This window comes from Haliotis asinina, chromosome 8 (genome assembly GCF_037392515.1).
Source record: "Haliotis asinina isolate JCU_RB_2024 chromosome 8, JCU_Hal_asi_v2, whole genome shotgun sequence".
In the NCBI taxonomy this organism is placed as follows: domain Eukaryota; kingdom Metazoa; phylum Mollusca; class Gastropoda; order Lepetellida; family Haliotidae; genus Haliotis; species Haliotis asinina.
The window spans coordinates 23,906,686-23,931,348 of NC_090287.1; the positions used below are offsets into that span (position 1 = coordinate 23,906,686).

At 42.2% G+C, this 24,663-nt stretch overlaps 2 protein-coding genes across 3 annotated transcripts; one reads left to right on the forward strand and one right to left on the reverse strand.

The window, feature by feature from the left end:
- Positions 1-282: 282 nt before the first annotated feature.
- LOC137295158 (potassium channel subfamily K member 16-like) lies at positions 283-7,005 on the forward strand. Its single transcript, XM_067826480.1, has 6 exons — positions 283-357; positions 1,731-1,890; positions 4,728-4,889; positions 5,481-5,801; positions 6,463-6,611; positions 6,874-7,005. The coding sequence occupies exons 1-6, from the start codon at positions 283-285 to the stop codon at positions 7,003-7,005; spliced, it is 999 nt and encodes a 332-aa protein (XP_067682581.1).
- A 1,120-nt stretch (positions 7,006-8,125) lies between these two features.
- LOC137294221 (potassium channel subfamily K member 16-like) lies at positions 8,126-23,056 on the reverse strand. Of its 2 annotated transcripts, XM_067825217.1 has the most exons (7): positions 22,936-23,056; positions 19,503-19,987; positions 16,532-16,682; positions 15,971-16,132; positions 13,872-14,207; positions 10,973-11,130; positions 8,126-9,010 (listed from the first exon to the last, which is right to left on the reverse strand). In XM_067825217.1, the coding sequence occupies exons 3-7, from the start codon at positions 16,674-16,676 to the stop codon at positions 8,816-8,818; spliced, it is 996 nt and encodes a 331-aa protein (XP_067681318.1). In that variant the 5' UTR covers positions 16,677-16,682; positions 19,503-19,987; positions 22,936-23,056; the 3' UTR covers positions 8,126-8,815. The 2 variants fall into 2 exon arrangements, with proteins under 2 accessions (XP_067681318.1, XP_067681317.1); XM_067825216.1 differs by lacking the exons at positions 19,503-19,987; positions 22,936-23,056 and having other exon boundaries at positions 16,532-16,751.
- Between the last annotated feature and the right edge of the window lie 1,607 nt (positions 23,057-24,663).

A 24,663-nucleotide genomic window follows, 5' to 3' on the forward strand; every position in this document is an offset into this window, starting at 1 on the left:
GTCATCCCGTTCAGAGAAGACCTAACTCGACCATCCTTACTTAGGTGCTATTCTGTGCAAAACAAAAGGTATTGTTCTGAAAAAGTCCGCAGTACGGCTCTACACGGTTCTTAAGGTTCGCAATGGATCCTCATAACGTTCTGCTCGCTCGTTGTTCATCTAGTTCTCACGTAGTTCTTACTACGTCGACACCGTGTGCAGTACGATATGACAAGGTTGGGTATAAATACATGCATATTTGACACGGTGTTTATTTAGGATAGAGATTTTTACCTGTGAAACATGAACAGGTTTGTGGAGCGAGAGTACAATGAGTTCGTGGACCAACTAAGGGGAAAAGAAACAAGAAACTGTTGGGTGAGAAACTGGCTTAAACCCGAGAGGTGAATTCAGGCACAGAAAGGCTCAGCATCTATGGCGTCATGTGGATTTCCATGACCTGTCTTACTTGCGCCAGCCTTCTTCTTCCTTGGAGGCTTGGTGATGACAGCGTCTCCATCTTGAAACTGAGAACAGGAATGTAAACGGACAAGAACGTGCAAGGCCAGCACGTGTTGTAATTACGATTGCACGCACCAGGAACGGAGTGCCAACGGGGAAAACAATGCCTGAAAACGAGTTGGCTAAGTTAAGAACGGGGTTATGCGTATTAAGAACGAGATGGGTCTAGATCAGAACGGACATAAACTGACTAAGTATGGGGTTGAACTGCTCGAAAACGTTGTCCACATTGTGTCCTGTCTAAACGTAATACCAACTGTCGGGGGACTGTGTAAGGACGACATAGACGTACAGAAGAACTGTAATCGAACCACGAACTTTCCGCTGTCCAGGCTTACGCACTATCCACTACACCACGGATGCAGTTTGGACTGATCGTCTGTGACTCAATCTAAAGGGTTTAAAAACATACACAATCTGCCGGCTCCCCACATGGGTACAGTGTGTGAAGCCCATTTATGGTGTCCCTAGCCGTGATATTGTTGGAATACTGCTAAAAGCGGCGTTAACCTAAAGTCACTCACTCTTTCCTGTACCTGTTTTCACCCAAATAACATCAACCATTTCAGTGTTCAGCCTTCTCATTACATGACCAAACTAGAAGCACAAATCCATGAGGAGTTGAATTTTGTTCTCTTATAATATCAGTGTTTTATTTCAACGTTTGTAATCATACCAAGTAACCGAATAATTGAATATTTACCCTAAACACTACTCACAAAACACGACGAAATGTGATCCTCACAGATTTCTTTGTATGTGCTGCTGACACGTTTGCGGATCAGAATCATTTGATGTTATCTTCGTGGATATGAGTTAAGCGTAAAGAGCACACATGCCATAGATGCAGAATCCACCCAAAACCTATAGCTGATGCTGAAGATAGAGGTTATCTAGCACTACACATCATGTTCGTCCTCGTATACTACTCAAATTCCCACAGTAAACCCGGAATGGCATCCACGGTTGATAAATTAAAGCAGTTTAAATGGAGATGAAATCTAGAAGTTTAACAGTTTTAGTAGTATATGGTGTTGCCATGGACAATGATAATCCTGATCGATTATGTTGAGGGTTGTTTTCCTTTTCAACATGTTGTTCTGTATATGACCTTGTCGGAAGCCACCCTGATCGTGTACCTGCGTCGCACTCGTGTTGCCCTTAACATACTTTGAATAGTATGCGATGTTGTTGAGAGCCATTGATAATTCTCATTGAGTCTGTTGCAGGTGATCCTCCACTTGAACATGCTGTGCCGGTATGTGAGCGTGCTGGGGATCATCCTGGCCGTGTACCTGTGTCTTGGGGCGTTCGTGTTCCATTACATCGAGCACCCCAGGGAGACTGAGGTCAAGGACAACCAGCTCGGCTCCATCAAAGACTTTATGTGTAAGTATCGTTCACCTGATGTACCTGTTACCTAATGATGTCGGTTACTTGTGTATATGTGTGTGTGTTACCTGTTACCTGATATTTGTTACCTGCCAATAGGTGTATCGTTTACCTGTTACTTGATGTACCTGATAGGCGATATACCCGCCGTGCGCCTGTTGTATCTGTTACCTGTTACTTAATGTTATGTTTATCCGTTAACAAGTATACCAAAGGACAATGAATACATCAAGGGTCCAAGGGTGTGTATCGGCCTACAGTGAGAGTTATAGTATGTAAAATGCCATGGGAGTTCCAGAGTAAGAAAGTTCCCCAACAACCTGTGCTGGTTGGCGACTGAATTGATCAGATGATGGGTCTCAGTGACTTGATACACATGTTGTCCTGCACCGTAGGCGTTGATCGCTTTTCGCAATATCAATATACTGTCATTAGGGAACATCAGGACAAGTCTCGTTTGAAAGAGACTGTCTGTGGGTCAGGATCGACATAAGAGCTGTTTGACATCCTTTTATCATCACTGAATGAACACACAGCTGAAGGACGCGTGGTCGGTCGCTCCGACTGAATAGACACATTGGGCTGCCCAAGGTAACGTTTGTTCCAAGTTCATTACGCAACCCGTGTGTGCCGGCGTGGTACGATTAAGCTTTTGCTTGTTTTTGCATCGTTCACTCTGTAAATAATCGAATCAGGACCAGACAGTCTAGTGATCAACATCATGAGCATCGATGTACACAATTGAAATGCTATGACATGTAGTTGGCCAAGTTTGCGAGCCTGGCCAGCCAATCCCATTAGTCGCTTACGACAAGTATGGGTTGTTGAAGACCAGTTCTAACACGGATCTTCAAAGGGGTAGGATAAAACCAGTCCCCTAAATCATATTTTATTCCAGGGTGAATTTTCCAAGTTACAGCCGTGATCATCCAGAATGACCTGCTCCAATGGTACCCTCCCATTTGCTAAACATGTCAGTTGTTACACATCCCAAAACACATGGGGTCACAGTGGGTGAGTGAGTACGTTTAGTTTTACCCCTCAGTCAGCAATATCCCGGCTATATGGCGGCGGTCTGTAAATAATCGAGTCCAGACCAGACAATCCGCGACCAACAACATGAGCATCGATCGATACCCCGGCACCTTCACGGGTCACATAGGGTCACAGACCACTGCACACACCTGCTACCTATTAGTGAAGAATGTGATAGTCCATACTCCTTACAGACATAGAAAGAGAGTCTCTTGGTTCTGTTCTCCAAATTCCTGTTTATTCGTTTTCTGGTAGCGGGAGCTGCACCGAAGTCGATCTGAGACAGCTTGGCTCGGTCTTCGGACTCGATCTTGCTGATGACAGTGATGAACCTCTTTATGTTCAGATGGCCGTGTAGCAAGGTTCGCTTTAGTCTTTTATGGAAACCTACGAGATAGTTGTTAATGCGCGGTCCTCTGGTCTGGTGGTGGCTCCATCCACCCAGTTGTCAACAATATAGTCACTGACGTCCAGTGAGGAATGTCGGGAGGTCATGGATTCCAGACAGGTGTCTTGGACCTGGTCTTTGGGAAGGAAAAGGAAGTGCTGCAGCACGCCAAATCCACTTCTGAACAGTTTTGTGACCCACGTTTTGTGTCTTGTGCCATATGGCTTGAGTGACATTAAATAAACAGCCCTTGATCTTGACATTAGGAAACTCAGCTTCGACAGCCTGGATAGCTGCAAGTTCAAAGTCTGTCTGATCCTTGTATGTATCTCGTGGGGGTGGGTCTTGAGCAGAAACATCTTCTGCAAGTTGTCATCTGTCTGTCTAGAAACAGGGTGTAGGCAGAGTTACCAGCTGGAGCATGGGCGATCTACACCTGATCCCAAGGCGCAGGGCAAGGTGTGAAAGTACCGCCCATGTAAATAGTATCTGCCTTTGCAGGTCTTAACGACGCATATGCCAGTGCTGACATATCTGTCGTGTTGTGGACTTGTTGTAGAGGAATCCTTCAAAATGGACTTGTGATCTGCCCCGCTGCGATGTAACATACTCTACTCCTTGTATACCAGCCATGGTTAATGTGCAAGGGTCATTCCCTGCCATTTTTAGTAAATGATTCATTTTCTCAGTGTGGTTGAGTTAACTCTACTTCCTTGAGAAGAAGAAATCATCTCAGGATAAAATAACTGAATGTAAATATTAAATGCTAACTATAAAAAAGCATTGTTAACATAAAAAAAAGAAAACTAACACATCATATTCCCTTCAATCTACCTGACATTAAAGCTGCTTTACAATAGCTACTTAACAGTTTGGTCTAGTCATTATGGTGTAGATATAGTAGTAATTAACCCCCAGTCTGACTGTGTAACAACTGGCAATATCAGAGAGTGTAACAAATGGGACGCAACCGCTCCACTTTAGAAAGTAATTACCCTTGGATAAAGAATCACTCCCCTCTCAGCACACCCCTTCAGAATGAAATCAATGAGACCACTGGACCCATCTTGTCTTTTAAGACAAACGTAGTATGATGGGTACCAAATCTAACTACCCGAGAAGGTCCGGGTTAGAATATTTTCCTTCAGTAACACATGCTTGTTGTAAGAGGTGACTAACGGGATCCGGTGGTCAGGCTCGTGACTTGGTTGACACATGTCTTTGGTTCCCATTTCTGTAGATCGATGCTCATGCTGTCTGTTGATTACTGGATTGTCTGGCCCAGACTCGATTATTTACATACCACCGCCTTACAGCTGGAATGTTGCTAAGTATGGCGTAAAACTAAACTCACTCACTCAAAATCTATCCCGTTCGAACCTCTCACACCTTCTTCGTAATCTCTTTTCAGCTGACTATGACTGTCTGTCACCTGATGACTTGGAGGTGTTCATCGTGAAGATGATGGATGCCTATGACCAACATGTTCGCGTCACCACCAACACTACCTCCAAGGACAACTGGGATTTCTTCAGCTCCCTCTTGTTCTCGCTTACCATCGTCACCACCATCGGTTAGTAAATTAACCTCAGTACTTCTAATGACTATGGTAGCTGTGACGGAGCATCGCTTTCACGAGACGAGAAAGCGGCAGAGAAAATATCATTTGCTCATCCAACGCTATCGCTTCCTCGTCCTGTGTTTCACCTAAGATATCTTGGGGTGGTAATAACGATGTGTTCCTCTCGGTAACCATAGATAACTCTGGGAAAAGGTCCCACGGAGGCTCTTGGTCAGCAAGAGTTTGAATTCATACGAGTTTCCAACATGGCTCCGACGCCAAAATCCACACATGGTTTTCGCTCTTAAGAACTGGAATGTGAAGTTGATAAAATTGGTATTCTATCATGTTTCCAAGTGTAATTAAATAAATACGACAAAACCATTTTCGCAATCTGTTAACAAAAGGCTATTTCTGTGACTGACTTTCCGTTATCTGTTGACATTAACGTAATTTTCTCTAACCTTTTGATACAAGCCTATTTCCGTAACTGATTTTCCAAATTCTGCTGATATATGAGTATATTTCAGTTCCAGTTTTAATTTTGCCGTGTTGGGACAGGTTACCGTCTTCTCTGTTGTGTACGAAATCTCTCCCCTCTAGGGTACGGCAACTTGACCCCGGTAACCCCCGGGGGACAGGCCTTCTGTGTGTTCTACGCCCTAGTAGGAATACCCTTGTGTGGAGCCTTCATCATCAACGTGGGCGTCAAGCTGCAATGTCCAATACGCATAGTCTTGGAGAAACTGTGCTTTTCGAAACTTCAGAACTTCAAGAACGGCATATGCGTGCTGGTTGGACTTCTAATTTGGCTATTTATACCAGCAGTTGTGTTTTCAGCGGTTGAAAAATGGACATACGGAGAGTCACTATATTATTGTGTCATCACCATGACAACAGTGGGTTTTGGAGACTTCGTGCCAGGTGAGTGCTCTTCTACATAAATGTCTGTTTTCGTCTTATTGATGTGTGTATCGAACATGTAGACTTAAAATACAGTTCTTGATAACCAACACGGTGGACATCCTGTTCGTGACCACACACTGTGTTAGATTAAGTGAATTTTGATTTAACCTAGAGTGTAAAATCTGTCGAATTATATCGCTAGCAACGTTGATATATTCATATTCGACTTTCCAATTTATGATGTTTCCATTTCCCAAAATATTGTGAAAATTTATCAAAACTAAATGTTATAATAATATCATCCCCGGGTATTGGGAATATTTGTTTATTTGTATATTTACTTATACCACAGTAATCTGAAAATATTTTAAATATGACAAAATATGCAACAAAGATATTTATTTGTACACCTCAGTTTGTTAGGGATGAGCTGAATTGAACAAAACCATTACTCACTATAGAGTTGCATTAGAGAATGATGAAACGTTGCTGATCTGGAAACAGAACAACACCCCTTCTGGACACCATTCGCACGAGTTTCAGATGGTCCCGCATTTGGATCTTCAAGTAACGTAATGGTTTATTATTGCGGGTCAACAGGCCAAGGATTATCAGGAAGTATATCGGGCCCTCGGGGGATGAATCTTACATCAAGTAACGCCATCTTATATTATTGCAGGTCAACAGGCCAAGGAATATCGGGATTTATATCGGGTCCTGATGGTGGTGTGGATTTTAATGGGTTACGCATGGCTCGCAATGCTTATCAGCAAGATGACAAACACAGTCGTTCAAGTCAACAACACCATCAAACGTAAAGAGCGATCGGTAAGGGTCGGGTTATTTGATATTCTATGGGGAAGTTTTTTTTCAAAGGATAAAGCTCGACAAAAATGCTGAAAACAGGATTTGCTTTCTACACCACAATATAATGCGGCAAAAATATTCCGGCTCAAGGTAAAATTAATAACATATCTGGTTTTGTAGTTGTAAAAAGTACCAAGTAGTCTCCATGCAGACTTATCCTGTTTATGCTGTGTAGGCGTATAGTAATATGCATTAGTAATCACGATCGAATTCGTACTTACAGAAGTCGTCTACTGATGAAGATGGCGAATGTTATACGACCACAGAGAAGGGCACGAAAGAGGTCAAGGTCAAGAATGAGGTCAAGGACACGAAAGAGGCCATAGACATATCGGTGATCAGTACCTGTTTATAGCAACAAGACACCGGAATATCAATCTTATAAACAGTTTCACATAACATTCATAAAGGGATGATGGCATCGAGGATCTCACAGACTTATATGATCATAGTTTATGTACATATGTTGGTGCTATTTCGTACAAAAGATGTTGGTCTGCATCAACAAAGTGTGGGAGTGTACTGAATTGTAACGTGTAACGTGGTGCAAGATGACTGTGGTTTCGTGTTTAATATTTCACATGAGAGCGACTGTAGTGTCTACAAACCATCACTATGGCGAATCTAGGACATACAACTGAAAAAGCAGGTATATTTTAGTCTGTGGTCATCCAAGCCGCAACGTTGGAATGATAGAATCGAATCTATTCCCTTATTCACTCACTAACTCATACAACGGTTTCTCACATGCGTTTGCTACTTCTAAAACGACACAAGGACCTTGAAACACGTATTTGAAAAACGGATCGTTTCAGGCTCGAACCATTCAGAAGACACACGATTACATCGGTGGGGTTCTTTCCAATCGACCGAGACCTATTGTTCACTCAGTCTCACTCAAGTTAGGACGATCCTATTCTGTCATGTGTTACAGAAGTAGTAAGAAAGATGGACTGAGACAAAGTAAGCCTGATGTTGTATGAATGAATGTGTGCCAGTGCCTGCGTCAGTGCCTGTGTCAGTGCCTGTGCCTGTGTCAGTGCCTGTGTCTGTGCCTGTGTCAGTGTCTGTGTCAGTGCCTGTGTCCATATTTAGCAGTCACGGTCGTCCGATCCCTCATTCCTTAGCTTAGCAACCCTCGACGGAGCAGGCGAGTGACGGCTCACACCGGGAAGACGGACGGGAAGGGAAGGCAAAACAAGACGGGAAGGCAAAACGGTTAGGTACTTCTTGTTGGTTCCACTGACGCGGACAATATTAATATCGATAATCATTAAACATTCATTCCGTCGACAATATTTCTGATTATCGATCTTTCTAACGGCTCTTCTAGACACTGCACTATTTTGTAGTTTTTCATCTTGAGTGTACTGCCACGACAGTATAGATGCTGTTACAGTGGCTTATTGCTTCCATGTTCCCATGGCCATAGTGAAGTGCTATCCATGTCATCAAATTCAACACAAATAAATAAGATCTATTTTTATTATTCCACAACACCATGATATTAGTCATCATTTGAAAACTGTTGGCATTGTTTGATGTGAAAACCATATTCGCTGAACCATATTCCAGCTATTGGTGGCGACCTTTAGGAAATCGGATCTACGTGAGAGACCTGGGTGACGTTAATTCTACGTCGCGTTTAGCAGTATTTCAGCAATATCGCGGCGGGGAACACCAGAAATGGGCGTCACGGATTATACCCATGTGGGGAATCAAACCCGAGTTTACAGGCAGACGATAGAACGCCTTAACCACTAGGCTACCCCTCGTCCAGTGTAAGCCAAACTAAGATAAATGTCATGACCCACATCCAATCTTCGGGCACGATGAAACGTTGTCAACCAATTCACCGAACATGACGTCAGCACACATGACGTTGCCCATATTGCCGTGGGAATCCGGAAATTGGAATGGTGGCACAACTAGCGCATAAAACGAATCGAAGACTGAATGTCTGTAGATGGGATCTGTAGCACAGTTTTGGTTTTCTTGCTGAAACCACGAAAATAAGAAAGAGCTCAGAGGTTGACATAATACGCGTTGGTCAATTGTCAGTGACATACCGCTATCATATGCATATGGAAACGAGCTCACAAACAATGAACCTCCACATCTACACACTCTCCTCGGTATCCATGAATAAATGTTAGTTCACATCGTCAGTATTTGACATGCAATGTTTCAGAGTCTACAGAACACACAAAGGCGTTGTTGTCTTGTCCGACATGTTTATAGTGCATCAGTTTGACGTTTAACGATGTACTTGGTGACTCGGCTCCGACCACGTTGGTTGTGATATTCTTGGACCGGCGCTGATGTTTCTTGAGTTCGTGGCGCAGTCGTCTCAACTCCGCCTGAAACAGTCGTGAGAAGATAGAGAGGATTTTATGTCCGCTTCGTGACGTTCTTCATGACAGTCTGACGCCATTCCGAGACAAGCTAGATGAATGATTTCAAATTGGAGTATGAATATGAAAATTAAGTCTATTTACACGTGTATAGTCACCTCCACTTTGGTGAGTGTACGTCTCTCCACACATCGGGTCTGGGTGTCTGATACACAGCTGATCATGAGACTCACACATATCCCCTGCGTTGGTCAGTGTTGGTCTCTTCACAGATCGGGCCTTCTCCACGATGGTGTTTGAGATACAGATGATCATGAGTCACAGCCTCAGACTCACCTCAACCTTGGTCAGTGTTTGTCTCTTCACAGATCGAGCCTTCTCCGCGATGGTGTTTGAGATACAGATGATCATGAGTCACAGCCTCAGACTCACCTCAACCTTGGTCAGTGTTTGTCTCTCCACAGATCGGGCCTTCTCCACGATGGTGTTTGAGATACAGATGATCATGAGTCACAGCCTCAGACTCACCTCAACCTTGGTCAGTGTTTGTCTCTCCACAGATCGGGCCTTCTCCACGATGGTGTTTGAGATGCAGATGATCATGAGTCACAGCCTCAGACTCACCTCAACCTTGGTCAGTGTTTGTCTCTTCACAGATCGAGCCTTCTCCGCGATGGTGTTTGAGATACAGATGATCATGAGTCACAGCCTCAGACTCACCTCAACCTTGGTCAGTGTTTGTCTCTCCACAGATCGGGCCTTCTCCACGATGGTGTTTGAGATACAGATGATCATGAGTCACAGCCTCAGACTCACCTCAACCTTGGTCAGTGTTTGTCTCTCCACAGATCGGGCCTTCTCCGCGATGGTGTTTGAGATGCAGATGATCATGAGTCACAACCTCAGACTCACCTCAACCTTGGTCAGTGTTTGTCTCTCCACAGATCGGGCCTTCTCCACGATGGTGTTTGAGATACAGATGATCATGAGTCACAACCTGAGACTCACCTCAACCTTGGTCAGTGTTTGTCTCTCCACAGATCGGGCCTTCTCCACGATGGTGTTTGAGATACAGATGATCATGAGTCACAGCCTCAGACTCACCTCAACCTTGGTCAGTGTTTGTCTCTCCACAGATCGGGCCTTCTCCACGATGGTGTTTGAGATACAGATGATCATGAGTCACAGCCTCAGACTCACCTCAACCTTGGTCAGTGTTTGTCTCTCCACAGATCGGGCCTTCTCCACGATGGTGTTTGAGATACAGATGATCATGAGTCACAGCCTCAGACTCACCTCAACCTTGGTCAGTGTTTGTCTCTCCACAGATCGGGCCTTCTCCGCGATGGTGTTTGAGATACAGATGATCATGAGTCACAGCCTCAGACTCACCTCAACCTTGGTCAGTGTTTGTCTCTCCACAGATCGGGCCTTCTCCACGATGGTGTTTGAGATACAGATGATCATGAGTCACAGCCTCAGACTCACCTCAACCTTGGTCAGTGTTTGTCTCTCCACAGATCGGGCCTTCTCCACGATGGTGTTTGAGATACAGATGATCATGAGTCACAGCCTCAGACTCACCTCAACCTTGGTCAGTGTTTGTCTCTCCACAGATCGGGCCTTCTCCACGATGGTGTTTGAGATACAGATGATCATGAGTCACAGCCTCAGACTCACCTCAACCTTGGTCAGTGTTTGTCTCTCCACAGATCGGGCCTTCTCCACGATGGTGTTTGAGATACAGATGATCATGAGTCACAACCTCAGACTCACCTCAACCTTGGTCAGTGTTTGTCTCTCCACAGATCGGGCCTTCTCCACGATGGTGTTTGAGATACAGATGATCATGAGTCACAGCCTCAGACTCACCTCAACCTTGGTCAGTGTTTGTCTCTCCACAGATCGGGCCTTCTCCGCGATGGTGTTTGAGATACAGATGATCATGAGTCACAGCCTCAGACTCACCTCAACCTTGGTCAGTGTTTGTCTCTCCACAGATCGGGCCTTCTCCACGATGGTGTTTGAGATACAGCTAATGATGAGAGATATATAGGCCAGTCCGATGAAGACCCAGATATAAATAAAGAATATATACAGATGTCTGTTCCAGGACAACAGATCTCCTGAAAGAAAGTTGGTAAACCGAAATTATCTGTTGTATGCTCGAGGAGTCATCAGACAATCTGGCAATATTCGAACTATAGGCCGTGAATCTGTAAATAATCCAGTCTGGACCAGACAATCGGTGATCAACAATATTGACATCGATGTACGCAGTTGTGATACGATAACATGTGTCAACCAAGTCAGCGAGCTTGACCACCAGATCCGGTTAGTTGCCACATACGACAAGCATCCTTTTACGACAAGCGTGGGTTGCTAAAGACCAATTCAAACCAGGATCTATGGGTGTATTTTATTCACTGTAACGTAGACTGCAGTCTTGAATAAGTGTTTTTGTACTTCACTCAGTGTTGACCACTTGACCAAGGTCATCATTTCTCTTGATGTTCGTGTAAGGAAGATCGTAGTGGTTTACAATTTCATGAATTTGCTATTAGGTAATGGAATTACGGATCATAATAGAGGCTTCAAACTCCCTGCTAATGGATACAACTCTGAGCACCTGCAATTTACACTTCTTATTTTGCATATCTAACACTTAAAACGTTACATTGATATAACGTGTTTTGAGGCCCCCGCAGCTGGAGGGTTAAATACTAAACACCAAGCAACCACTCAGTGTGTCAGGAATTCTTGTGTTTTAACACTTCAGATAAATGACTTTTAGCACTGCCATTATCTAAACATCACTGTGACATGGACAAACCGAAACTGAACTTTATTTATCTGTGAAGGCCGAGATTATCGGTCTCCATGACATGAGTATCTGGTATTTACGATGACGTAACTGGCTATGTGAGGACTATGTAACTTGGCTGGTCACGTGTCTTCTACGTTACTTCACCTATATTATCGACATAGTTTATATGGTTCTCACTGGGTTCTGGATAGTTTACACCGGCCTTTATATGGCTTGAATATAGACGGCTTCTGTGTCACAAAAGCACTCTGAAAGACCCGTCTGTTGTGGGTTTATCTATACAGCTCATCTTTATATTTATAACTAGACTGATGTTCGGTTTGAAAGAAACTCAATATAAAATTAATAATATATTTCCGCCTCCGTGTGATATCAGCATGCATTCACGTCACTATCGGATCAAAGGACGTGTTTACAGATGTCAGTGGTTAACGCTAATCGTGCTGTTACTATGGGCTGTCCATAGTTACTCGTTCTAATAGATGTGACTGATATCAGCTGATTGACCACGTGTGTCTTCTGATCAACCCTGATTAAATGTGCATTAGGTTATTTCCTTCCCATTATCGAATGTATAAGGAATCAACCACATGAAAAAAACACCGATGCTTGCTGAAAAAAATTATAAAGGAGCGTTGCAGGTTCAAGATGTGACAAAAACTGATTCAGGAAATAAGACTCTGATTTGTAAACAAAAAAAAGTAAAAGAAAAAAAATCTAAATTGCAAAATTCGTATATCAGTGCAACATAACATTTCCAATTGTATTTTGTAAACGGAAATAATTAATATAAGTTAATATCATTTTTCATATGATGATATTGGAATCGTCACGTCAGTTGTTTAGTGAAAAAAAGAATGTTTTGTCCATATGTGTGGACGTATTACCTATGCTATATTAATACACGGCCTGGAACTAGGGACAATTAAATTTGATTACGCTGACCTTTAAGAGTACGATATGTATATTGAATTTCACGTACCACACTTTGACTTTGTGCCTGGTGTAATGTTAGTGCAGCTGTCCTCACAGGTATGTTAAACGGGGTCGATATCATCACGGTGGTTAATAACAGAACCCCGAAGTAGGTCAAGGCACTTAGCGAGACCTTAGTACTTCCGTCACAGACAACCAAACAATACCTTTTCGATTAGTCTCATGCTTGCCAGTTTACAGCAAGGAACTGATAATCCTAGCAGGAATAACAAATTTCCGATCTGACCATCCCCAAATCAGCCAGGTATTGCGACTGTCAACAGCTGTGACAGCCAAGTATGGTTGCACATTTGGTCCGGCCTAGTAAATTCATATTTGGCGGTCGCTCAATTTGACCAGAACTGGCTCTTGAACATGTCCCTGCCACCTGAAATCTGGTAGCAGAAGTAAGTTGAACCCCGTCTCGGATGTTGGAGGGTGCAAATGAAGCGGGGAACCAGCTTAGTACCGGAATTAATGCGCGACTTACAGGTCCTTTTCAGCGACACTGTCTTCAATATTGCCGGTATATCATATACAGTCAAACTGATTTTTGTAGGCTTTAGTAGCATTGGCTGTTTTCTAGAATTTAACAATTTTCTCAAACTATTGGCTACGACAAAGGTTTGAAGGACCACGATCGTGATAACCGAATCTTTGATAAGCTGATCCAGGCATGGCTAAGGGCCACAATCATCTACTGACTGAGGGAGTATTGTTTCGTTGACTTATAAATGAAAAGTATCAATCACAAAGGTAAGGGTGGTTAATAACGAGGGTTACTGAAAGTCGACATCATCTATATTCGCGTCTAGTAGTAGACACAATGCTCTTCCAACTGCGCACTTGGGATTCAACGACATGCATCAATAACGTGATGATCACCCGATCCCGTCAGTCGCCTCTTACGGCAAGCACCAGCGAATGAGATAAAGGTGTTTAATAACCTACAAACATAATTGGAGCTAACCGGTATTCGAACCCATTGTCACCATTCTGTAAAACCACTTGGCCAGCCATATGCCTGAAGGTAAACAACATACCAGCTTTGAATCAAGAACTTACCACCCCGAGGAAGGAAATCACCAAAGCCAACTGTGCTGAGTGTGATGAAACAGTAATACACAGCGTCCGTCATCGTCCACCCCTCGACGTGAATAAATAACGCTGACGGGAGAAGTATGGTGACGTTAGCGCCCACGGCGACAATGAGAGATACGTTGATAGTCTTGTTAATCCAAGCCTTCTGACAATACTGTACCCGGTACAAGCGGGTTATACAGTTGCTCAGCTTGTCGCCTATGTCCTTCAACATGATGAGGGTCAGTGGGATACCGATCAAGGCGTAGATAACGGTGACCACACGACCGGACGTCGTCAGAGGGGCGAGGTGTCCATAACCTGCAATATAGTCACTGTATTTTGTCTGAAACTGACGGCCAAAAACCTTCACCATGGCTCTGAATCACTTTTGGTGAAAACGCACGAAAGATAAATGCATAAAATAAAATATATCAAACGTGTCAGAACCTCAAGAAAATCAGCAGAAGATAGCCATGAAGTAACCCATGTTGACTGTTGTCCGAATTGAGATTGGGCACCAAAAACAAGCTTTCATTGTAAAGCGAACAGCAGACACAACCTAAAATACAAACTGGCAAATCTATCTGTAATGCTGGGGACGTTAGATAGCCTAGTCGTTAAATCTTTCGCTCGTCACGCCAAACGCCCGGTTTTGATTCCCCACAGGGATACAATAGAGGTTGTTCACTGGTCACGAGGGGACCATGGGTTGAGGTACCCTCGATGTTTGTTAATATTCACTGAGCCCGAAATATCGAGGGTACCTCAACTCATGATGCCCGAGGGACCAGTGAACAACGTATTTATCGTACCCAACACCCAACACTGTTTGAAACATGGGTATCGGATCGATAAGTCTATATAGGTTAGAGCGAGTGGACAAAGGTAATACGTCGTCCCTACCTAGATAGAACGTAAAGTAGCGGTTGCCCAAGAGGCAACTGACTTTTTCGCATTTCCTACAATATGTGAAATTTTCTGAAAAGAGCATTGTTATATGTGGTAAAGTTTCTTTTGGCCATCAGGTTACTTGTAGTTATGACGACATATAACATCTACCTGTAGTAATTACAACATGTAACACTTACTGTATTTATTATCATAACATGTAATACTTACCTGTAGTTATGACGACATATAACATCTACCTGTAGTAATTACGACATGTAACACTTACTGTATTTATTATCATAATAACATGTAATACTTACCTGTAGTTATGACGACATATAACATCTACCTGTAGTAATTACGACATGTAACACTTACTGTATATATTATCATAATAACATGTAATACTTACCTGTAGTTATGACGACATATAACATCTACCTGTAGTAATTATGACATGTAACACTTACTGTACTTATTATCATAACATGTAAAACGTACCTGTAGTTATGACGACATATAACATCTACCTGTAGTAATTACGACATGTAACACTTACTGTATTTATTATCATAATAACATGTAATACTTACCTGTAGTTATGACGACATATAACATCTACCTGTAGTAATTACGACATGTAACACTTACTGTATATATTATCATAATAACATGTAATACTTACCTGTAGTTATGACGACATATAACATCTACCTGTAGTAATTAAGACATGTAACACTTACTGTACTTATTATCATAACATGTAAAACGTACCTGTAGTTATGACGACATATAACATCTACCTGTAGTAATTACGACATGTAACACTTACTGTATTTATTATCATAATAACATGTAATACTTACCTGTAGTTATGACGACATATAACATCTACCTGTAGTAATTACGACATGTAACACTTACTGTATTTATTATCATGACATGTAATACTTACCTGTAGTTATGACGACATATAACACTTACTTGTAGTTATTACGACATATAACACTTGCCAGTATTTATTACGACATACAACATGTACCTGTGGTTATGACAACGTATAACACCTACCTGTAATTGTGACGACACATAACACTCACCTGTAGTTATGACGACATAAAACACTTCCCTGTTGCATTGAAGACACATATGACTCACCGTTTATTGTTATGACGACTTATAACACTCACCTACAGTGGTGACGACTGTGGCAACAAATGACATCGCACCAGAGTAATCCCATTTGTCTGATATGGACCTGTTCTCTACAACCGCCCTGGCCGCCCCCAGGTCGCCTTCCACAACCCCAACGAAATAGCTCAACTCCGACATCGACACACACGTCTTGTTGGCTGCGGTAGAGCCACAGTCACGTTACAACATACTTATAGGCATGAGTGAGTAAACGTGTTCCAGTTGTATCATGGCGTGTCACTTTAATGTGGGAAAACGCATATTTCAGATGTTCACCACTTTAGTGAAACCCAAGAACGCGGATATGGTTCGGACAAACCAATCCACTTTGGATTTTGGGATGACTTACAGCATTTGTCGACCTACTGCAATAATATACGGAAGAGCAAATGAAACGCAGTTTTCGAAGAAACGAAATCTGGTAAAAGTAAATGTTCATGTTTAATTCTTCGATTTAAAAACTGAACAAAAAGAGAGAAGTGTATTTTATTTTCAATTTAATATCCATCATCATCATCATCATCATCATTTGTTTAAGCTTTACCTCTGCCTCTCACCTAGAAATGCCTGGATCGCTTGGATCATCTGTTCTTTCATCGCCTTCTCGTTGTCCAGTTCGAGGCTGCGAAATATGAACATCCCGATGGCCAGGTAGGACGCGGTCACAAAGATGTGTAAGCCCAGACGGCCATTGCTCTCCATCGTTTCCTTCATGGCCATAAGAAAATAATATCAGATGTGTGAGCCGTGTAACTGTACTTACACCCCGGGCTTGTTCTGTGGCATTAGAGGTACATGTTCATATCATCACATAAAGCTTATATACGTTACCTACATGTAGGATACAATATGTTCATATCATCACATAAAGCTTATATACGTTACCTACATGTAGGATACACATCAGGGTAATATGTACGTGCATTTAGCCAGTTAAATGAACAATGTTACACTCATGTGTCATTGTTTCATGAAACAGTATTATTTTATAAACCATTGCTAAAGAAAGTAGCACTAGATGCATCTGTTAGTATAGGCTGCACAACCATGGCTGGCTCGGGTAGGTCTGAATAAGTTCATAGACATTTGTGCCCACCAATCGGATTTTCCTAGCCCTGGGGAGTACATAACCCGAGATGTTATGTAAGAACTAGAATGATTGGTGTTTGCGTTACTATTTCATATATTTTCATTAGTGTCTTCACTTTGGATACCGTAAATTATTTATTACACGCTTTTCACAACGTTGGCCTAAAATACGGATGGTGTCAATGGATTTCTGTTTTAAGTTGCGCGTAATTATATTCTGTCAAATGAATATTTAGAAAATGATAATTCTATTCACAAGGTGGTGCTAGTGCAAACACGCCAATACGTTTCGTGCTGGTCGGGCTCAAATTTACAGGGAAAATTGTCAATGTGTTGCTGTACATTTGAGAGACAGAAACCAGACAGAAATGTTTTACTGATATTGTTTGAAACTCTAATACCGTTTTCGACATGCGGTGTCAGTCACGTCAAGAACGCCTACGGACAGAGCTCGAGCTCTCAACGTTTCACAGTTAGTCAATCGAAAGGCAAATAACAGTGATAATAGGTGTCCGCTTGTTCAACATGGAGCGGATAATGGCGCACAAATTCCTATTATCAGAACGATGGGGTTTCGAAATCGTGGTCAAAAAGCATTTCAACTGGAGATCGGCTTCACCAAGCTGCAGATGCTATCGACCAAACGATTCGTAATCGGCCATATACTCAGGAACATGCCTCGTCAAAACACGGCTTGTCTTAAGAGTACAGTTAAATTCCTATTAATTTCACTTTCAATGGTGAAAATGATACGATGGACAAGAGACAGTATCTAACAACATCTATGGCTCTCTGACGTTCAAAGTCTCAAGCAAATCTCAGTCATGTGCCCTTGTTACACTACTGAAACGTGAATTTCATGTTAAGTTACAAAGTGTAGATGCTTGTAAAACCTTTTTATTGTATATCTGCCTAGTTTTTCTGACAGTTTATTTCAAAGGTAAGCGGACGTCTTCTGAGAGTCCACAACTATGTACTCAGACAGCATGTCAACGGTACAGGGCCCCGTTTCACAGACCTATCGTAGAACCACGACTGTCGTAAGTTTAACTTACAGTGTAGGAAGTACGAATGCTACGAGGAAAGTTGCGAGACCTTAGACTTACGAGAACTTTGGGAAACGGGGCCCATGTGAAGTCTCAACTCGTGTTGCGCACACCTATACACTCAGGGATGGTCACTGGTGGCCATTGTTGGTCATTGTCTCGAACTATACAGCACCAGGTCAGTGATTTGTCATTTAAATGCATGACTTCCCTTGTTATTTATGTATCCACAACCAATTTTCAACTCCAGTTTGGGACATAATGATCAAAGTTGAACTTTGGGGCTTGAACTGGATATGATTTGTAGTGTGTGTTTCGAAATATATAGTCAGTGTACGATTGCTTCAAAGATCGTTGTGAAATCCCTGAGAATTACTAGTTTAAGAGCGACAAGAACCTGGGTCCCGATCTACAAAGCATTCGTAGCGCTATGGCATTCTTAAGTCAATGGTAAACTATAGAGTGACGAAAGGTCGTAACGTTACAAACGCTTTGTTGATTGAACTACTCCACCAGCTTTCGTCGCTGCTGATTCCGGGAAGATCCGGGTCATCAGCTACCCATGTTTGGGGAGAAGTAACGGGATCGGGTGGTCACGCTGGGATACTGCTTGGCAACATATTCCCATTACGCATACGATAACCAAACAACCAACAAACAAATACTACTCCGCATCCTTGGGTATGACTGGAAGACATGTGTTTATGTTTGCTGTAATGTCTCGAAATGCCCCGGGCCAAGTCTGACACCGACGTACAAGTACATTCACCAGGAAAAGTTGTAGTGAGAACCTCTGGTTAACCAAAACCACCCAAACCTTTCCATTTCCATAACAGACCTCTGTCAAACCAGAGAGAATCGCATTATGAGCTTGAGTTCATAAATCATCATCAAATAGCGCGCGTGCGTGCGTGCGTGCGTGTGTGTGTGTGTGTGTGTGTATGTGGATTCACATGGATTCGAAAGACTAATGCATGAAGTGAGTTGAATAGCTTAATTAGCTTCACCTCTAATGCTGCTAATAGGGGACATGTGTGTGCATGCGTGTGACCTGTCATGGGTGTGACCTGTCAGAGGATTCGAAAGACTAGTATATGAGGTGAAATAATTATAACAACTGTTATTTATTTTTAGTCAGTTGTATTTTATATCAGATCTTCGGTCTCTTTACCGCTACACACTAGCATCTGATACTAATGTAATTGAAGTTAGGCTTATCTCATTTGAAATTTTGAATGAACACATACTCATTCGAAAATATGCATGGGAAACTGGACGAAGACTTTTGGAAAACAATAAATCTCGCTTTTTTACAAATATCTTATCAGTCATTTAACAATCCCATTCATAAGTTTCATAAGAGATATTAATGGTTTTAAAAAGTCATATTTACCTTTCGATATTATACACACTAAACCCAGAGCTGCACCACGGTTCTCCAGCTGTAGAAATGTATGTAACTTTACTTGAAACCAAGAGGTTGTTTTTACATGACAGTCGAGCTAGTAAATTGTTTATGTAATCCAGACAGAAACAGGATTCCACAGTATATCACTCGCAGTCAAATCATTTGAAATCCTTGTCAGTGGGTTTCCAAGAACAACCTGTAGTCTCACATCACACAAGCCATCTCAAGTCCTTCTGGGCAATGAACACTTCTATCAAGATCGTGATAGTGCCTACTGACTGCTATAGAGAGTAACGCTTTTCATGTTGAAGGCACCAGTGTAGTGACGACAGTAACAGTTTTGTTCACCAAGGCAGACGTGTATATACACACGTGCGTGCATGGTGATAGCGATCAGAGAGTACTACATTGCCGGTGCCGTCTCCCAGTCCATCCTTTATGTCATCGGAGTTTCAGATCTGCGGATGTGTCTGCAAGTAAAAGGTCAGCGTTAGGTAGGCACAGACGTTTCACTCTACTTGAGTTATTAACGTCGGTACTGAAGTTCGCTTTACTTGAGTAAACAGCTGGTGTTTGGTATTATTTTCCAGAAAGAAAATGACAAAAATACTTTCAACATTGTTTTGATTGTGACTTACACTAAAGTTACAAACATGATGTGCGTAACATATGTCATATTTGGGATTTCACTTTCTTAGTAAAGTACAAATTCTAGTACTTTTTTCGGTTGAGTCCCATCCGGGATTCGAACCCGCACTTTCTAAATGGCATCGTGTAATCATAGCTTTCGGCCATGGGAGCCGTGCCAATTTACACTCATCAGAGGGGTACACAAAGTACGCAGTCTAGACTACCAGTTGTCCGACTTTCATTTTTGTGGAAGTCGCGGTGGCTGAGCGGGCTAGGCGGCTGACTTTGTGTGCTGGCGATTATGTGCCTGACTCTAAGGGTGCGGGTTCGAATCCCGGATGGGACTCAACCGAAAAAAGTACTAGAATTTGTACTTTACTAAGAAAGTGAAATCCCAAATATGACATATGTTGCATTTGACCACTTTCTAAATGGCATCGTGTAATGATGTACGTGTTACCCAAACACTACATAAGTCCTATTTAGTGCTGTGTGTTAGGGATAATGAAAACTATGATTTTACGGAAAATGCAGTTTATATTAATCTATAATCTACATATTACATTAAAATACATCAGTGACAAATTGTGGAGTGACGAAAGGAGAAGGAAACCCCACTGATGACAACAATGCTTTAAAGAAGATATTCCAAAAGCTAAAGTTTCTCGTTTATTCGTTCGTATAGTGAACAATTTCACCTATAAACACTTGTAAACACCTGTGGTTAGTTTAAGCGATAATAATACATTATTAAGCGATAATAATTTTATTTTATTATGGAGGTTCGGAATTCAAAGCATTTCAATAACACCAGGCAGTTTCTATGGACGTTTCCATGGAGAGTGAGTTATAGATACCTATTACACAAAAGCATATCGCGTTACCACCATATTACATTGTTCACTACTGTATATCGAAATGTATAAATATTTCACACACATGTGACCTTGGGCCTGTGAACGGGCGATCTCGTCTCATGTATGGAGGGTGTCGAACGCCAGATCTTAAACTGCTAAGAAAGACATGGTCGTCACCCCCTCTCCCCCCTCCCCCCCCTTCAAAGCATTAACCATGGAGATATCCCAAATGTTCGTGTTACACTTACATTGTATATAGTTTCATGAATTCTTGTGAAATATCACCAAAATCCGTCCAAATACATAGTGCTATATCTATTTACTGTACATCTGGGGGTGTGAATGAAAGTAGGATTTCATATGTACATGTGTCAATCAAAGAGAATAATAACTCTCAACAAATACATAAAATCGATAATGCTGTGCATCTCCTGGGGCATGAACCATCTGATGCGGGCTCTGAAAGGTGGTACTGAAGATGAGCGTAATTAGTTGTAGGTCCGAGGCGTGCTGAAACGCCGATGCTAAATTTCAGACTGTCTGTCCGACAGCTCCAAGACACAGTGGTTAAAACGTTCGTTTTCATGCACCGAAGATACGGGTTCGATTCCCCACATCGGTAAAATGTATGAAAGCCATTTCTGGTGTCCCCTACCCTGATATTGTTTGAATATTGCTAAAACGGTGTAGAACCATACTCACTCACTCACTCACTCCAAGACACAGGAAGTCCCTCTAAATATGCCAAGTACAGATTTTCCTCAGATTTTCTTCAGTCTGCTTCCAAACAATTTCACCACCCAAGGGACAATACTGACTTTTAAAGTCTGACGTCTTAAAGGATCCTCCAGTGGACGCTTTTGGCATTCCTTAGGTTCCGCCCCACTCGGTATGCTGGTCGTGACGTCACGCTAAGATTGGGATTTAACGGGTTTACGATTGGCGTGGGGCTAAGGTAGGTTAATGGAACGGGACCCTGGTTGTAACGTCTCCAGTGTGTTCTGTGTTAATGGGTATATGTTCCAACAGAACGTATAGCACTATACAATATGATGTGTTATTTGTTGGGCATTCTAATGCACATGTGTTCGCTTTAGTGGCTCACTGCACTTGAATGTTGGGCTATTTTTACACGCATGTTCAGACAGTCTTCATGTCCGTGTTTGTTTCACACCAAGAATTACCAACCTCGCAACCGTTACCAATAATGCGGATGTATAGTATCTAATTTGTTTGTTTTCTGCGACAGGGTAGCCAAGTGGTGAAAGCATTCGCCCGTCACATGGATTCGATTCCATACATGGGTACAATGTGTTAAGCCCATTATTGCTAAAAACGGCGTAGAACACATCTTTCCCAATCTAATCTTTTTAGTATACATCAGTAAATTGGTGCGACAATAATGTGTTGCAAATTCATTAGCTGGCGTGTTTGAAATCAATGTAAATCTCACTGACCAGTGTGTACAGTTTCAAATATACGCTGGAACTGTACTGGTAGATATACCCTTTACAACACATGCTTTAGAATCCACCTGTTGCATTGACACATTGTCCATTCGACTGTCAACATAAACTATACAGTGGAACAGGTGTTCATTACCGTTAAGGGGTGGTCAGAACTCGAAACTGAAAAACAATCGAGGCGGAATAGTTGACACAGAATCAGCGTGAGATACATCACTCGCCTGGTAATGTCGTTAGCAGCTACAGCGAAACGTCACTGACATAAATAATAAACAGAAGTATATCTGTAAAAAATATCTCCCCAATGTTCATCACACCAACTTTAAACGTTACTCAAAGACGTTAACTTTATCATCGGTGTATTAAAGTAAAACGGCAATGATGATGATATGTCCGGGGATTTTATGAGCATAAATTACATCCAAGTTTGACAAAGGATGAACATTACAAAAGAGAAACACTGACCTGAAAAGCGCAGCCTTCTGATACATCACAACAGTACATGTGCTGTTGGATATCGGCGTGTCGGTCATTGAAAGCACAACAGTCCCTTTGATGTTAGTGTGGGCCTACGTTTGTCAGTGACAGTGGAACAGTCCATCCATGTGATATTAGTGGATGTCAGTGAAAGTGGAAGAATCCAGAATGTATTATTACAGTCACCCAGTGGATATCACTGAAAGTGGCGAAGTGTCTGTCTGTGGATGTCAGTGACAGTGGAACAGTCCGTGTGATATTAGTGTCTGTCTGTGGATGTCAGTGACAGTGAAACAGTCCGTGTGATATTAGTGTCTGTCTGTGGATGTCAGTAACAGTGGAACAGTCCGTGTGATATTAGTGTCTGTCTGTGGATGTCAGTGACAGTGGATCAGCCCATGTGATATTAGTGTCTGTCTGTGGATGTCAGTAACAGTGGATCAGTCCGTGTGATATTAGTGTCTGTCTGTGGATGTCAGTGACAGTGAAACAGTCCATTTGATATTAGTGTCTGTCTGTGGATGTCAGTAACAGTGGATCAGTCCGTGTGATATTAGTGTCTGTCTGTGGATGCCAGTGACAGTGGAACAGTCCATGTGATATTAGTGTCTGTCTGTGGACGTCAGTGAAAGTGGATCAGTCCATGTGATGTTAGTGTCTGTCTGTGGACGTCAGTGACACAGGAACAGTCCATTTGATATTAGAGTCTGTCTGTGGACGTCAGTGACAGTGGATCAGTCCATGTGATGTTAGTGTCTGCCTGTGGACGTAAGTGACACAGGAACAGTCCATGTGATATTAGTGTCCGCATGTAGAAGTCAGTGTTAGTGGAATAGTCAATAAACCTTCGTCAATTTTTCAGGTAAAAATGTCACCAAAACGTGTGAATAGAAAGTGGGGTTTCCTTGTTCGTTCGCCTCTCCACAGTTTGTAACTGTGTTTATCTTATAATATAACTGTGATTCAGCAAAATCATAATTGTAATGTGTGAATTTTACGCTGCTGTAAGTGGTATTTCACCAATATACGGCAGGGAGCACCAGAAATGGGCTTCAAACATTATACCCATGTGGGGAATCGAACCCGGGTCTTCGGCGCGACGAGCGAAAGCTTAACCAACAGGCTACGTCGACGCCCAATTATATCCAAGGCACAACACTGAAAAAGAGACATATGCTGTTTTGGAACCACTTGAAAGCGACAACAATCAAAACAATCTTTTACAGTATTTATGTTATTTTCCTCTTGGAAAATAATCCCAAAAGCACCAGTGGTGTCCTTAAAATTGGACGTCAGCTTACCGTTCTACAAAAAGTAAATATTTCTTACAGTCACAAGAATTCATATGAAACATCACCCTATGACACATATCTAAACTCTAAACTTATTGTCCAACGTTCCGCCCATGAAGGTGAGCTTCAGTACCTACGCTACAAAGTCAAGTAGAGTGAGCTTCAGTACCTACGTTAATAAGCCAAGTAGAGTGAGCTACAGTACCTACGTTAATAATTCAAGTAAAGTGAACTTCTGTGCCTGCGTTAATAAGTCAAGTAGAGTGAGCTTCAGTACCTACTACTTGCAGACACACCCTCAGATCAGGAACCCCAATGACATAAGGGATGCATTGGGAGATGGCTCCAACAATGTAATACTCTCTGATCGTTATCACCTTGCACGCACGTGTGTATATACACGCCTGCCTTGATGAATATAGCT